The 15,165-nt window shown below is 45.2% G+C and overlaps 1 protein-coding gene across 2 annotated transcripts in view; it reads left to right on the forward strand.

Moving 5' to 3' along the window:
- RAPGEF4 (Rap guanine nucleotide exchange factor 4) overlaps positions 1 to 15,165 on the forward strand; it is a 278,213-nt gene that overhangs the window by 41,726 nt on the left and 221,322 nt on the right. For both annotated transcript variants that reach the window (XM_024561474.3, XM_024561475.3), the window contains exon 3: positions 2,111 to 2,199. In XM_024561474.3, coding sequence (XP_024417242.2) covers positions 2,111 to 2,199 — 89 coding nt within the window. The remainder of the gene's footprint in view (positions 1 to 2,110; positions 2,200 to 15,165) is intronic.

A 15,165-nucleotide genomic window follows, 5' to 3' on the forward strand; every position in this document is an offset into this window, starting at 1 on the left:
AAATCAATTTCTCATATACCAGAAGTCTTGAGGTAGGATGACTTCAGGGTGGGTTAATTAGGTGGCTCAATGTCATTAATAAGGTCCCAGATTCCTCTCATCTTGTTGTTTGTTTTTGCTATGTAGCCTCATGTGTTGGATTTTGTTCTTAGATTTGTCCCAAATGGTTCTAAGACAGTTAGATTTGTCCCAAGTGGTTCTGAGACAGTTGGGACCATTTGTCCCAAATGGTTCTAATGCAGATGGAAGCATTACACACTGATACAAGAACATCCTGCCAAAGGGCTATTTCTTTTTGTGTTTCTTTTTCAGAAGTCCCCTAGCAGACTTCCTGTACTGTTTCATTGGCTAGAATTGTATCATATGCCCATATCTAAACCAATCACTGCAAAGAAAATGGGACCACCATGATTAAATTAGACCGATCATTATTATCCCACTGGAGTTAGGAGGAAAACTCTTGCTCTGAGCACTTGTCCCTTAGAGGAGGGTGGAAACTTGTATATGTATATAACTCTCATATATATAATGTTCAGTTAGATAAGAGGAAGAGAAGGCATATTTCTGGATGGGTAATCAACAGGGTCTGTTACAACACCATTGTAGAAAATTTAAAAGACAAACAAAATAAAAATCATCTGTAGTTCCCAAACCCAGAGATTACTATTAACACTTTGTATGTATCCTTCAAGGTGTTTTCCCATGTGTACACTCACAAACACAGTCACACATCTATTAAAAAATCATTCAAATATACCATTTTCAAACATCATCATTATTATTATTACTACTGCTACTACTACTACTATTGATATCAGAAACTTCTTTTCCTTGGGGATGAGACTCTATTTTCTGTTTCTTAAAGCCATTTTCAAAATGAATCTCCTATGATATATCATGTTAATATCATCTGATTGGCAAATGATAGTATCTTTGGGGCCCAGAAAGTTCACGAAAGGCAAAGCCCTAACTAAAATAAGTCCCTTGCAAAGGCGAGGAACAGCAGTTACTGGCGAGGCTGGCTGTAAGCTCATCCATCCCCGCTAAGCTTACCATTGCACTTGGTAGGACGCCACTGTCGTTCTTGCCTTCCCTCAGCACGTCTCAGTCAGGGAGCTCGGAGCAGCTTGGCAGCTTCACTGCAGCTCCCAGAGGCCAGCTCTTAGGCGGGGAGCACTAGCCTTGCCAGATTCGGCTGTCCTACTGGGTTGTCATGTGATTTCTCATCGAGGTCTCACTAGACCTCTCTTTTAACCATAAAAAGACTTTTAAAATATCAGATCATGCCATCTGGTTATTTAGCTGGAATATTCAAAAGGATTATTGGGTTTGTAAGATTATTGACCCAGCGTTTCAGAATGACTTTCCCAAGTCCTGGCCTCACCCCGATGTGGGAACTACGGTTCTACCTAAACATCTAAGTGTTTCCTCTCTGGGAGCACCAAAGGCAAAGCAAAGTCAGGTTCAGAAATGCCTGGTGAGAGTCATTTCCAAAGAGCAGTTACCCTGCTATGCCTAAAGCAGTGATTTATTAAAAAATAAATACAAACAAGAAAATGGACAGTGCTAATATAGTCATTAAAACTGTTAAAGCAGATTTTAGTTTTTTAACCATTCATTGTTGAGCTTAAAAGGAGACATTCTGTCCTAGAAAGCACGTTGCTTTCAATGCAGATGTAAGAAGTTGGGGTAGTGGCCTGGTTTTGTTGAGTCCAGCAGCCTCGTTAATATGTACCGCATCCAGAGTAGTGATTTTCCAAGAATCATAACACGACGTGTAGTGAAGATAAATTGCATAGGACGTCACTCAATTCTTCTTAAATTCAAAGGATCATATACTATTTAGGGTCATTGTCCCTTATTACTTCTCTGTAAATATGAGTTATATTTAAATAGAATTTTACTTCACAGAATATTGAATAAATAGGGTATAGCCTTGTTGATAGATGAGAAAAAGAAAAATATGTCCTGTTCTTTTGGAAAAAAGTAGAGGAAGGGTCGTAAGCTCAGCCAGGTCCAAGTCACACTCGTAATCCCAGTGAGAAACTGTCAGGTCATACAGGAAACCCAACTTGTTTTCGGCACAGTCACGTTACCGTTTCTTTTCCAGTATTTCGTCAAGGAGATATTGGAACAAACTGGTACGCTGTCCTGGCAGGGTCTTTGGACGTTAAAGTATCTGAGACCAGTAGTCACCAGGTAAGACCCCTTATTCTTGTTTCTCTTTTAAGTAGGATGTATTATTTCTAAAAGACACACCATCCCTATGTTTTCTATCCTATCAAAATTCCATTTTCAAGCCCATTTCCTCTCCGTTTTCCTGTACTAAGGAGTTCAGGCATTTGATGAATTCCTTTACTAAGTTACTCAAGAAACCTGGACATTGAATGTGTTCTGGGAGTTGAGTACGGGGCCAGGTGTTGGAACATGGAATGCAGGAGCCTGGTGCCCTCAGGAGCTTGCGGTCTGGTGGGAAATGCAAACAGTTCACGTGCACCGTGCTGAGCTGCTGTTGTGTCAGGTGAAACGCGAGCAAAGGGGGAAGGAGCAGAGAGTCTTCCTGGGTTTCTCCGCAGAGCCTTTCTCCGTCTGGTTTCCTGACTCTTCTGTGTCCTGGAAGGGACCCCCTGTGGCCTTTGAGGTGCCCAGCGATGCCGGGGAAATGTGGCAAGCCAGCCCCCTGAAAATCTCTCCCCGTTTCTCTACCTCATCATTTCAAATGTGGGAGAGCCGATAATAACATTTTCCCTAAAGTGCAGCACTGGCTTCCTTTATCTCCATTAGTCGTCTCTGAGGAGCTTGGCACCCTAAAAGATAAAACTTGTCTTCTTCTCCCTGCCCCCACCCCTGCCCCACAGTATTTGTGAATATTGAAAACTGGGCCCAGAGTCCCCTTTCACATCACCGACCCACGTGGCTGGCGTGTGCAGAACCCTCCCACTCGGAGCCAAGAGCCTTCACTCTCAGAAGAAAGGCCCCCACAGGCCCCCGTCAGGCTTCAGTGTGAAAATGGTCCAAGTTCTCTGTCCACATACTCAGGATTCAAGTTGAAAACGGGGAAAAGAGAATTGATGAATTGTGAAATCAGAAAGAACTATCAAGAAAAATAAGAAAAAAAGTAAAGGGACACACAGCCTAGAGCCGAGTGCCACGTTTAGGACAGTGCTTCTGAGCCTTTCCCACGTGCAGCGCCCGCAGCGGGGAGAAACGCCCGCGACACACTAAATCTGAGATCGAGTTTTGCAGGAATGTACGTACCTATTGGGGTTGCAGGCAGTGACCATCTAAACAGTGTGGAAGTGACCTAAGAGACTGTTGGCGAGGTGGGCGTTTGCAGGTTGGATGTAGCTGCCTGTGTCACACCTACCGTCGTGGATGGCTAGTGTGGGGCCAGCGCCACACTCCTGCTTAACCCGGAGTACGCTTTTTTATGCATAGAAGTTACCTTAGAAACTACCTTCAACCGGGGCACCCCCCCCCCCCCCGGCCTCGATGGCCCTGTCCCTCTCCCCTCGCTCACAGGGCCAGAGAGGCCAAGGTGAGAGGCAGGTTTTGATTCCTGTAAGCTGCCTCAGTTTCCCAATGGCACTGAGAGGAGCTAGCTGGTATCTCCTGCATGTTTGTGTGTGCTAGGCGGTTTTCTAAGCACTTAATAGGTGTTTGTTTACTGCTTTAATCCTCACAGTAACCCCAGGAGGTAGGTGCATTACTGTTCTCATGTTACAGAAGAGGACACTAAGGCCCTGAGTAGTTAACCCTCGAGTGGTCGAGTGGATAACGAGAGTCATCCATGCAAAATAACCGTCATTTTTAGTCCAATGTCGACATGGCAACGCTGCGTGCGCTCAGATTAATAATCTTGTTGCTTCACCTCAGTTCCGGCCAGGCGCCTAAGCCGTGCGGTTTCCCTGGAATTCTGTGACAGAGACAGTTGGATGACACACGTCATCCACGCGACCTCTCACACTGCATGCGGAGGCGTGACCACTGCAGGGTTAAATGACCTGCCCGGAGTAAGGTATCTATCTAGACACTAGGGGAACTAAAATGAAAACCCAAGCAGTCTGGTGCTGAACCTGCACTCCTAGCCACTGCTCTGTACTGTGTGACTCAAAAGACACATGGGGAAGCCTGCGTGTTCCCCGTCCCCCTGCCCCCACTCTGCCACCTCTCGTCCTTTCAGATTACCCCACGTCCCTTATCTCTGCACACCTCCCACCTGCACACTGCTGTCCCGGTGGCTTTGCTCTGGATGTTTACCTTAGCCTGGCCTCCCCTGTGCGGTTGTGCAGAGGGGACAGGCCTGAGGAGGACGAATCTCCTTGCTTCTCCAGGTGGTCCTGAATGAGTCATGATGGAGAGAGGGGAGGAGCTGAAACTAGAAAGGTGAGGAAAGAGGAAAGGGAAGGAGATGAAAATTAAAGAGGAGAACGGTGAGAAGGGAAGGAAAAGAGAGGGAAGACGGATGAGGAAAGAGTGACAATAATTTAAAAAGGCAAAGCAGATGCACCTAAGGGACAATTAATCACAGCAGCGAGATGTGCTGACACAGCAGATGTGGAAAGCCAGTGGGAGGTGTTCATGGTATTAAAATAGTCTTTGACCAGAGGCTCTTGGAATGGTGCCCTGGACCAATTATCTCTCACCACGTGCTCCTAGCAAAGAATAGCTGAGAAACATTTTGTTATTAGCTGTGGGTTTTCAAAATCTTTTAACAAACTTTTAATTGTAGATTTTAGTTGTGGTTTTGACCTCGCACCCAGTGCCGACAACTTTCCTAACTGGGCTTAATCTTCTCTTAAGATGTTAAGAATTACTCTTAGCGCTATATCAAAGCTGCCTTTCTGCCTCTGCTGGGTACTGCACCCCACAATGGCCAGTCAGGGTTGTCTGGATTGATTTGTACAGTCGCTAAGACATAAGGCTGATAAAACACTTTGTTCTCTACGTCCTCTAGCCCTCCAGAGAGGGACCTGAGATAGATAGAGGGCTCAGCCTTCTAGTCAGTTCTTCTGGGCAGGACATGCTTTTACATGGGAGGAAGAAGCTAAGGAAAATGAGCAAGATGGCTGAACCTCCTTCCATGGCAAATTTCTTGAAAGTGAGAAACAAAAAAGCTATTTCTACCTGAGCTGGCCTTGTAATGGGCTCTGGATCTCTTCCCACTAGTGATGTGGCCAAATCAGGGTGATGGGTTAGCCAATCAGAGTACTACCTGACATTAGGGTTCTCCCGAGAAATGGAGTCAACAGGAAATAGAAAGATAGAAATTTATTTTGAGGAATTGATTTATGTGATTGTGGAGGCTGGCAAATTCTAAATTTGTAGAGTAAGCTGACAGCCTGGAGATTCTTGTAAAAGTTGATGCCAGAGTCTTAGGCCAAAAGCTGGAACTCAGGCAGAATTTCTGTGCTGTGTTCTGGAAGCAGAGTTACTTCTTCGGGAAAGAAACCTTAAGGGAAGTCTGTTGACTCTGAAGCCCACCCACATTATGGAGGGCAACCTGCTTTACTTGAAGTCTACTGATTATAATTGTTAATTACATAGAAATAAAAAACTGGTTATGATGGTTGGCATATAAAATTAACCATCATGTACCCCAGTGGGAGAAAAATGAGGTTGGGTGCGGGGCTGTGGGAGGAGAGGCAAAGAAAGCCCTGGAATTTCTGTCCCCAGAGAGCAGAAACACCGTCGCTAAGTGCCTTCACTGTGTTGCGCTGTGCCAGGGGTTCTGGGCCCATTCACCGACTCCGTCTTTGGGTATTCATGTCCTATTTTACGATTGAGCTTGAAAATAGGGCTCAGCAACATTATGTATAACTTTCCCTGGGCCACACAAATGTATGTGACCAAATTAAGATTTGAATTCAAGCCTGACATACTCCATATTTCATGTTCTTCCTACTGCTCACACAGGAAAAAAATGTGGCAGAGGGCAAAAAAAAAAAAAAAAGAAAAGAAAAGAAAAGTTAAAGGAGACTAAGAATTAAGGGCAGAGAAAAGAGGCAGGGCAGGGTTTCTCCCTAGCCTACTTCTTCATTTTCATTCCTCAAGTCTCTCCCTGCCCTCCATGCCTGACTTCTAATCTGAGAGTCAGAAGTTAGAGGGGATGGTGGTGATAAATTCTCAAACTCATCTCTGAGTTTCAGCCCTTCAGTGGGGAGTTAGCCGAGCCAGAAGAGCAGGCATAGCTAATGGTAAGGGAGCGCCCACTACAGGCAGCTATGTGCAGAGCACTTTACAAGCATGGTTTCATCACACTGCCCTTCCCCATTTAGTGTGATCCTTAGTTTCATTTTACAAGTAAGATGCTAAATAACTTGCCCAAGGTCACACAGCCATTAGGTCTCAGAGCCAGTTCTTTGTGGTCCTAGGGCTCAAGTTCTTAACCACGTTGGGTGTACACTTGCCGTCCAGAAGGAATAATGAATGTGGGAGAAGGGGCTTTTCCCTTACAGCTCCTGCGACCACCCTCCTGCGCTGCTGAGTCCAGCTCAGAGCTCCACACCTGCTCACCTGCAAGCTCACCTTGCAGGTGTTTGCTCCACTGGGGGTGTGCTGTTGGGGAAGGCCCACACCTCAGGCTCTGCTGGACTGCCCCTGGGAAGTGGGCCCGCCTTCCAGCACCTTTTAGATTAGGAGATACACAGCCAAACTAGCACTTCCATCACCTCAAAAGGCTCCCGGGTTAGAGGGTGGGGTAGATAAGTACGGGTGATAAGGGCGAGGCTGAAGTACAGGATGTACAAGGTAAAGGCCGAATGGTTAGAATGGGTGTACGGGGATGTCTGGGGAGTTGAGAGAAAGGGAGGGGCCTGACATGCCTGAAAAGGTGGATGGCGATGACATTAACTGAAATAAGGAACACGTAATGAGGAAAAACCTTCACAGATTCTACTATACTGTTTTTGCATCATATATGTATTAGGTATTATTAGTTTAATGAAATTTTTCTGAACAAAATTACCATACTTGTTTTATATAGTTACAGGAAAATATAACTATATATAACTTTTAAGAATACATAGAGCATAAATATTTTATTTGGCTCATAAATTCATATTATCTCCCTGCCTGTTCCAAAACAATATTACCTTTTGTCCCTCCCCATCATTCCCTCATACTTTTTTTGCTCACTGGGTTAAGAAAGCGCAGCTTCTTGCTCCCTGTGTGATTGGTTTGGCATGTTCTTTTTGAATTCTTTGGGCTCCGGGCTGAGGGTCCCCATTTCTTGCGGATGATGATCTCTGAGCACAGCAGTAGTGACTCTCATCATTGCGGGGCGTTTCCCTGGCATCCCTTTGTCTGAGCCATCCTTTCAGGTGGACACAACAATGTTGTATTTTGCCCAGGTCACAGGGCAATGAGTGGTTCGTACCAGATGGCATGGTGGTGGCCCGCAGAGCTGGAAATCACCGTGACTTCCATGCCCAATCGGAGCTCTCTCCTGCCATCCTCAGTGGTGGCCAGCATGTGCTGCCACTTGCCTGGGGCATGTGGAAGGGGCCTGCAAAGGCCGCTTGCTCCCAAGCTCCTTCAGTGCCGTGGGTGGTGGTGGTGTGTTGATTCTTCTTTGCCCCCTTAAATCACTGATGCCTAAGATTCTAACAAAAAAAAGCCATTCGTTCCACGCTTGGGAGAAGTATGAAAATACAAACATCCCAGTGAGTGGTAATATAAGCTTCAGGCCCTTTCCTGGAAGAGTATGATAGAGAAAGAAAACCTGAGGGCTCACCTCCTAGCTGTGTTTGGGGTCAGCCCACCTGGTTGGTTTTGAAACACAAGCCTGCTGGCTGGGGCCGCAAGACCTGGCCGGCTGACTTGGCCTCACCCTGCGGGTCCGCCTCTGGCTCTGGACAGTCCTACAGGGGCCAAAACCCTGTGAGTGCTGGTCGGAGCCACTTCTCTCTCTCACACACAGTTGGCCAACTCTCTGTCCTGCTTCCCTGTCTTCTCTTTGCCTGAGCTCCCCTGCCCCTCAATCTCAGGCCTCAAGTGTGGACTGGAGGGGGGAGATCAAAGGCTCCAGACGAGGGGAGGGACAGTGGACCCTCCCTGAGGAGCAGGTGCCATGTTGCTTTCATTTCTTTTGTTACCACCTGGAAACCATGTTCGTGCTAAGAATTCTGAGAAATTATACATAGGTTATTCTGTTCCTATGATTTTGATGCAATTTTAAGACTACTCTCCTTGCAAATGTCTTCCTACAAATTATACTGATTCAACTACTCCATAAAATAAAACCTCCTTCAGAAACACTCTTACCCCATGTCCCTGTGTGATTGACAGAGGTGCCTCCCCTAGCCTTGCAGACACTTCTCCTGCCTTGGCCATTCTTTGTCTTATCCCATAAATTTGGAATGTCCAGCAAGGGGACCTGCTCATCCCGACAGCCTGGCTCAGGTCCTCACGTAGCTTTGCACTTGGCAGTGCAGAGCCTATTAAGGGTTAGTCCTTCCAGTTTCCAGTGACACCTGCCCCTCCCCTCAGTCTCTTACCTAAGCCTGAGTAGGCACCTTCAGATGCCCACAGCTGGACTCTGGCCCTCAAGGACCTGCCTGTTTGGGTGCCTGCTTAACCGGATGGGCTAAAAGCCAGAGACTTACATTCCCACTAGGAGGAAGAGTACTATGGGTGAAAAGTGCAGGTTGGAACAAATTATAGACACTAAGCTTAAAAGCAATAAATAAGCTTATAAACTTCACTATATTAAGCAAGAATACCCAATTGTGTGTTTCAGAGAGAGAAAGAGAGAGAAAAGTTCCTGCTTTTCTCTGCAGAATTTATAGGTGAGGGGCCTTTTCAGCATGGTAAAGATTTAAATTCTAGAAATATGTAAGGTTTTTAATTAGTCTTTACACCAAAAAAAGTAATATGTTTCCAGTCACATCAAAGAAGAATTTCTGATGGCTGCTGGGTGAACAGAGGCTCATGCTACAAAATAGAGAGTGGGATGGTGTATTAATTCATTAAAACTTCTGCATCTCTTTCACAGTTGCTCGTTTAAAGCGTAAATAAATACCTAATGCAAAGCACAGTGGTTAAAAGGACTTTTTAAGTCCTCTCTCTGACAATTACTGTGTGAATTTAGGCAAGTTAGATTACCTATAAATTTGGGAAAGGAGCCCCCACCTTAAATGAGTTAATGTGTAAAAGTACTTAGTACAAAACTTGGCATAGGGCAGGGGTTCTGGCCTTTGTTTTTGTTTTTGTCTTAAACCGTTCCCAGAAAGAAAACTTGACTGCCAGAGTGGGGAATGCTGTCGGTTGCAATGCCTGCAATGCTGTCATTTTATCACAAGAGGGCAGTGCTAGCATAGAAAAAGCCCCAAATGTATTTGTGTTGGCAATTTCAAATTTAACAGTATTGTTCAGCCATTTCCTGGGATCATAGAATCAGAGCTGCACTTGGCCTTGGTCATCATTTTACACATCCTCACATCGGTCTCTCTGAAATTCTATGGCAATTTTTAGCCTAATTTTGGAAAAGGATCTCTTACCGGTACTCTCCCCAAAGTAAAATGTGCTGTTATTGACCCTCTCTTTGTGTCTACATCAAAGATATTTTTAAGCATTAGAGTTTTGTTTATAAGGTTTAAGGGACAGGCACATTTCCCCTTTAGGTGGATCTCTCTCTATTTTTCTTCCTGTCTTTACCCGTCTGTTTCTTCCAGTCACTCTCATTTCACCCCATTATTTTCACAGAGAGACATCGTCATCATCAGGAAACATTTTCTGAGCACATTCATGGAGCCCACAGAGCTTGAAATGTGCCAGCCCACAGTGGCCGTTTGTAATCTCTAACTCCCGTCAGGAACTGACCAGGAGTTTGTTTAGCGCCCTGCACGGCACACTGTGGTTGGGTTTGTTGCCGTAATTCTTCGCTGGGGTGGATGCAAGACTGACCCCCAGTGCAGACCAGACCGGCTCTGCCGAAACTGGGCTGGCCTCTGGGCCAGTGATCAGAACGCGCCTGCCTGTGCATTCTGATGGGGCCTTCCCGCAGCCAGCCTGCCTGATCTCGGGCAGCTGTGTCTAACACTCCGCTCGTTCTCAGGGAAGTGCTCTACAAGTAACAAATCTTGTCTTTGCTGTTCTTTAGAGAAAAACAACAACAACGACCCACTTCATTTGACTTAGAATTGTTTGCCTTTGTGCTTGGCAATACATCCTTTACTAAAACAGCATATGCTGTCTGATGTCTTGACAAATTCAGAGATTAGGTTCCATTAAATTATTATTTAAAGAAACATGGAGCGTTCAATACATTCAGTACTAAATTCAAGCTCATGTAATAAAGGCACCACTAAACTTAATGCCATGTATTGCCTATCGTCCTAAAATAAAAATTGTCAACATGTTTGCTTTGTAAAAATTTGTGTTTTAGGGTGTACACACATGAAGGACCAATTCGTTCCTTAGTGTTAACCTAACGTGTATCCAAAACAATTAATATGCTGTGAGACAAGGAACCCTTCCTGAGTAATAGGCAAGCGAGGTAAATGTGCGTAACTGCACAACGGAAGAAACCATTAACAAAGTGAAAAGACAATCCATGGAATGGGGAGAAACCTTTACAAACCACATATCTGCTAAGGGGCAAATATCAAAAATATATAAAGAATTCACACAACTGAGTAGCAAAAACCAAATAACCCAATTAAAAAAATGGGCAAGGGACCTGAGTAGACAGACATTTCCCCAAAGAAGATGTATCAAAGGCCAACAGGTATGTGACAAGATGCTCAGCATCACTATGCTTTAGGGAAATACAAATCTAAAACTCAATGAGACATCACCCCACACCTGGTGGGGTGCCATTGTCGAAAAGATGAGATACCAAATGGAAGAAAAGGAACCCTCGTGCACCGTTGGTGGGATTGTAAATTGGTGCAGCCATGTGGGAAACAGTATGGGGATGCCTCAGAAAATTAAAAATAGATCTACCATGTGATCCAGCAGATTGGCTTCTGGGAAGTCACCCAACAGTAGTGAAAATACTAACCGAAATGGTATCTGCACCCCCACATTCAGTGGTGAAGAAGATGTGATATACACCCAACGAAGCACCACTCAGCCTGGAAAGCAAGGAGCTCCTGCTGTTCCGGAACAATGAGGGGGGGCCTTGAAGGCACTGTGCTAAGAGAGACACATCAGACAGAGAAAGACAAACCCTGTATGGTCTCACTTACATGTAAAATCTTTAAAAAATACATAATAAAAAGATCGGATACTCCTTGAAGTTATAGGACAATTTTTAAAAATCTTGATGTGCTTATCACAGAGAATTCTTATGTCTATTTTATTGTTAATTATTTAACTTTCTCCAGACTATAATGTGTGCAAGTTGGATTTTAGTGGATGCTAACAGACATTATTCGCACGGCACATATTTATTAGCTTGGATATCAGTGACTTATAATCACTGGCTTTCCTAACACCATTCCCACTTTCATACTGCAGCTATATTTATAATGAAACAAACAAATAAAATGCCTCATACCAGAATGCCTGCTTTAAGAAAACCCAGTATACCATAGTTCTGACACACAAAGCAGATAAATTATGGGGTGATTAGTAGCAGAACGAAAGGATTCTTTGATTTACAGCAGGATCCATCAGAAGGGTTACCAAATTCTGCTAATCTTATAAGAGAGGTTGCTTCCATTTCTCAAGTGAGGATCTGAGGCTCTGGGAGCATTCTACCCAAAGCCACAGCGGTAGTTATCAGCAGAAAGCGGTTTTCAATCCAGGTCTGCAAGGCCTGCCTCTCTGTGCTACCTCCCACTAAGCATGGCGTGTGCTAACTCTGGGTACTGCCAGCTGTGCATCCCTTGCCTGATGCTCCCTGACCCCCATCAGGGCAGCTTTGTCGACATGTTTGTTCACTGACCCAATACCAACTTTTATGAATGAAGATAACCAGACCCTGCCTATCCCACTGTAACCCATACCATGGCAAAAATTGTTTATGATTTCAAGTTGGTACCTTGCTGGGCAGAAGAGAACCTGGAAACGGCCTGGGAAGGAAAAGGGGGGTGCCCATGGTGGAGGTGGGAGCCATCTAGAGGCACATTCAGGCAGTGCTGGGTAGGAGCTGGGCAGGAAGTTGGAGCAACATAGCTCCCAGGGTTTGCATGGCCAAGGACAAAGGCAGGTCTAATAAGTGGTAACATGGTGGGGCAGGGCTTAGTAATGAGCAGAGAGTCGGGAAGCAGATCCACTGAGGGCTGATGGGCAGCCTGGTGGGCTGACAGAGGCCTGGCAACAGAGGCCTCTGGCAACAGAAGGGTGCCAGAGAGGCACTGGGACCCATGGGGGCGGCGTGTGTCAGAACAAGATGATCAGCCACATGAGAAGAATTAGGATACGAGGCAGGTTGTCAAGGCAGAAACGCAGAAAGACAGAAACTCGGTTTCTCCAATTGAGGTAGGAACTGTGTTACTAGAACTGGGGCACAGCAGACATGCCGATGTGTCCTTAGTATCTGGCTTATGGTTGCTTACATTTCTCCTAATGACTAAGGACTGGCGTCCCGTCCTGGAGTGGACTGGTCCTCCAGGTCAGGGTCAAATGGGCCCCGATGTTGGAACTGGAGGGCCAGAGGAGGAGCAGTGCCAAATGTTTTATATTTTCCTGGTGATTTGGACTCATCAAGTATTCAATAAATCTGTAAAATGGCCTATTGAAGAAGGAACCTATGCCCTGGCCTCGTGGCTCAGTTGGTTGAAGCATCATCCTGCACACCAAAAAGGTTGCGGGTTCAAGCCCCGGTCAAGGTGCATGCCCAGGTTGTGGTTGGATCCCCAGTTGGGGCGCCGGTGGGAGGGAGGCACCCCATCCATGTTTCTGCTTCACACCTCTCTCCCTCTCCCCCCCTTCCTCTCTCTAAAGTCAATAAACACATCCTTGGGTGAGGGTTAAAAAAAAAGAAGAAGAAAAAAGAACTTACAAGGATTAAATTAACACTTTAATAGATTTTCCTATTAGGCCTTGGCAAGAGGTACTTAAATTTCATGGCAATTTAAGAAGTATATGGGAAGTAATTAGAATAACTGGTTTCTAGTCTCAGCTCTTCCACTTACTAGTCATCCTTTGGGCAAATTACCTACTGTCTTTGAGCTCGATTTTCCTCAACCTATAAAAATAGCAATAATACCGATCTTATTTTAACACTACCACCAATAAGAATGCCTGCAATTTATTAAGCATTTCTTTTGAGTCCGGTAGTATGCAAAGCACTTTAAATACATCTTCTCACTTAAATGTTGTGGGAATAAATGCGCATCACAAGCAACACACGCGGCCCGGTGCGTGGCACACAGTATGACACGCACACACGTGGAGATCCGCGTGCATACAGACGCACAGGAGGGAGTGCGCTCTTAAGGGCAAGCGTGTAATGAAGTGTTTTGGAGGGTAGAAGGAGCGCTCCCGCGGACTGTTACAGGAGAGCACCCTGGATCGGACTGGGAGGAGAAACCAGGCGGCGCATCACTGTAGGCCGTTTATCCTTGAGAGCCCATCACTCCCAGCTCCGTGTAGGTGCAGAGCAGCGTAAGGGCTTCTGCCGTGCTTGACTCGCATCCATCTGCTCACGTTTATCCACCTTCAGCTTACATGCCGAGTAACACATACTGGTTCTGCTCAATGAGGGAACGTTCGATTTTCAGTGACCTTAGTTGATAATTATTTTTTAAGCACCTCACAGGGCCCTGCCTGGGATTCAGATGCAAGTCAGACCTGGCGCCCGTGGACTGTAAAGAGAGTGACCAGTGTTCAGAGTAAAAATGTTTTCCTTGGGACCTTCTACTTCCCCGAGCCCAGTCCTCCCAGGGCCCGCCCTCATCTGTGTCTGAAAGTGTCCATTTCTAAATGCAACTTTCTATTTCTTTTCAGCTTACAAGTACTCTAGAGACCTGCTTAGGTCTCAATACTTGTTTAATAGGGATTATTCAGACTGTTTTACGTTCTGCTCGTCTGCAGATTAATGTTCAGCGCCCCCACCCCAAGGTCCTAACCCGGGGCCGCACCAAGAGGTGCAGTTGGCAGTGCTGACACAGCTGCATTTCACTCCGGGTGCTGAGGCGCAGGTGATGTTACCTTCTGCAGGGGAGAGCCAGGAAAAATGCCAACCTTTTGTCTTTCCTACAAGGGCTGTTCACTAGCAGGAAAAAGGGCTCCTGTGACGTGCACACCTGTGACGTCTTTCTTGGTATGCCTTTCGGTGACAAAGTACATGCGTCAGGGAGAGGAGATGAGAAGGAGGCGGCTGTTAAATTCATGAAAACCTACGACCAGCTCATGAACGACAGATTGCCACTGCACTTCTCATTGTACTGCGTGCATCACTTCAGACAGTTAGGCCGTGTGCAAAGTGGCAGGAGTAATATTTACGAGCCATTCGTGTCAAGTTTTTAAATAAAAATTTAACACTGGAAAGTGCAAATTAGGGGAAAAATTCTTTCTGAAGGGTTCATGTGGTAAAAGGAAGTAAGAGAGTGGAGTGCTTAAGGGAATGTAACACACTAGAGGATTCACGAAAGGCTATGACTTCTCATAACCCACGCTGCGTCTCTTACGAGAATTGGAAAGTTACTCAGAGGTACCTTACTCTCCCTGACTATTGACTGATATGGCAGTTCTGGGGATGCGTTTCTGACCGAATTTGTTGCAACTGATTTTCTGGAAAAATTATTAGCAGGTTGTTCTTAAATTCTCCCCTAATATTTTATTCTTTTCTGAGAGGTTATTGATTTTATTTTCCTGAACACAATTTTATATGGTAATGTCTGTGCAGAAGCAATTTGCTATGGTTCAAGGAGCTGGATTCTTAGAAGCATTTGTCTTCATAATGTGATTACAGAGTCACTAACTTGATCTTAATAACATTTGCCTATTTTAGTGCATCAGACGCAGGAGAGGAAAACTGTGCTTTCTAACTCAGAGACGTACCCTTGTGTATCATCTGGACTTGGCAATGCCTTAAAAATTGTTGTCCAGGTGATTTTGAGTGGCTATTTGTATTATTTGAAACTAGTTAGGATTAAATCCAAATATTATCACCAATGTTGCATGCAGAGAGGAAATTGCTTTTTTAATGTACCTTAAGAAATGTTTAAACCATTGATTGACGGCATTTTATAAAGTAGCCGCCCTGCCCTG

This window comes from Desmodus rotundus, chromosome 2 (assembly GCF_022682495.2).
Source record: "Desmodus rotundus isolate HL8 chromosome 2, HLdesRot8A.1, whole genome shotgun sequence".
Taxonomy (NCBI): Eukaryota; Metazoa; Chordata; class Mammalia; order Chiroptera; family Phyllostomidae; genus Desmodus; species Desmodus rotundus.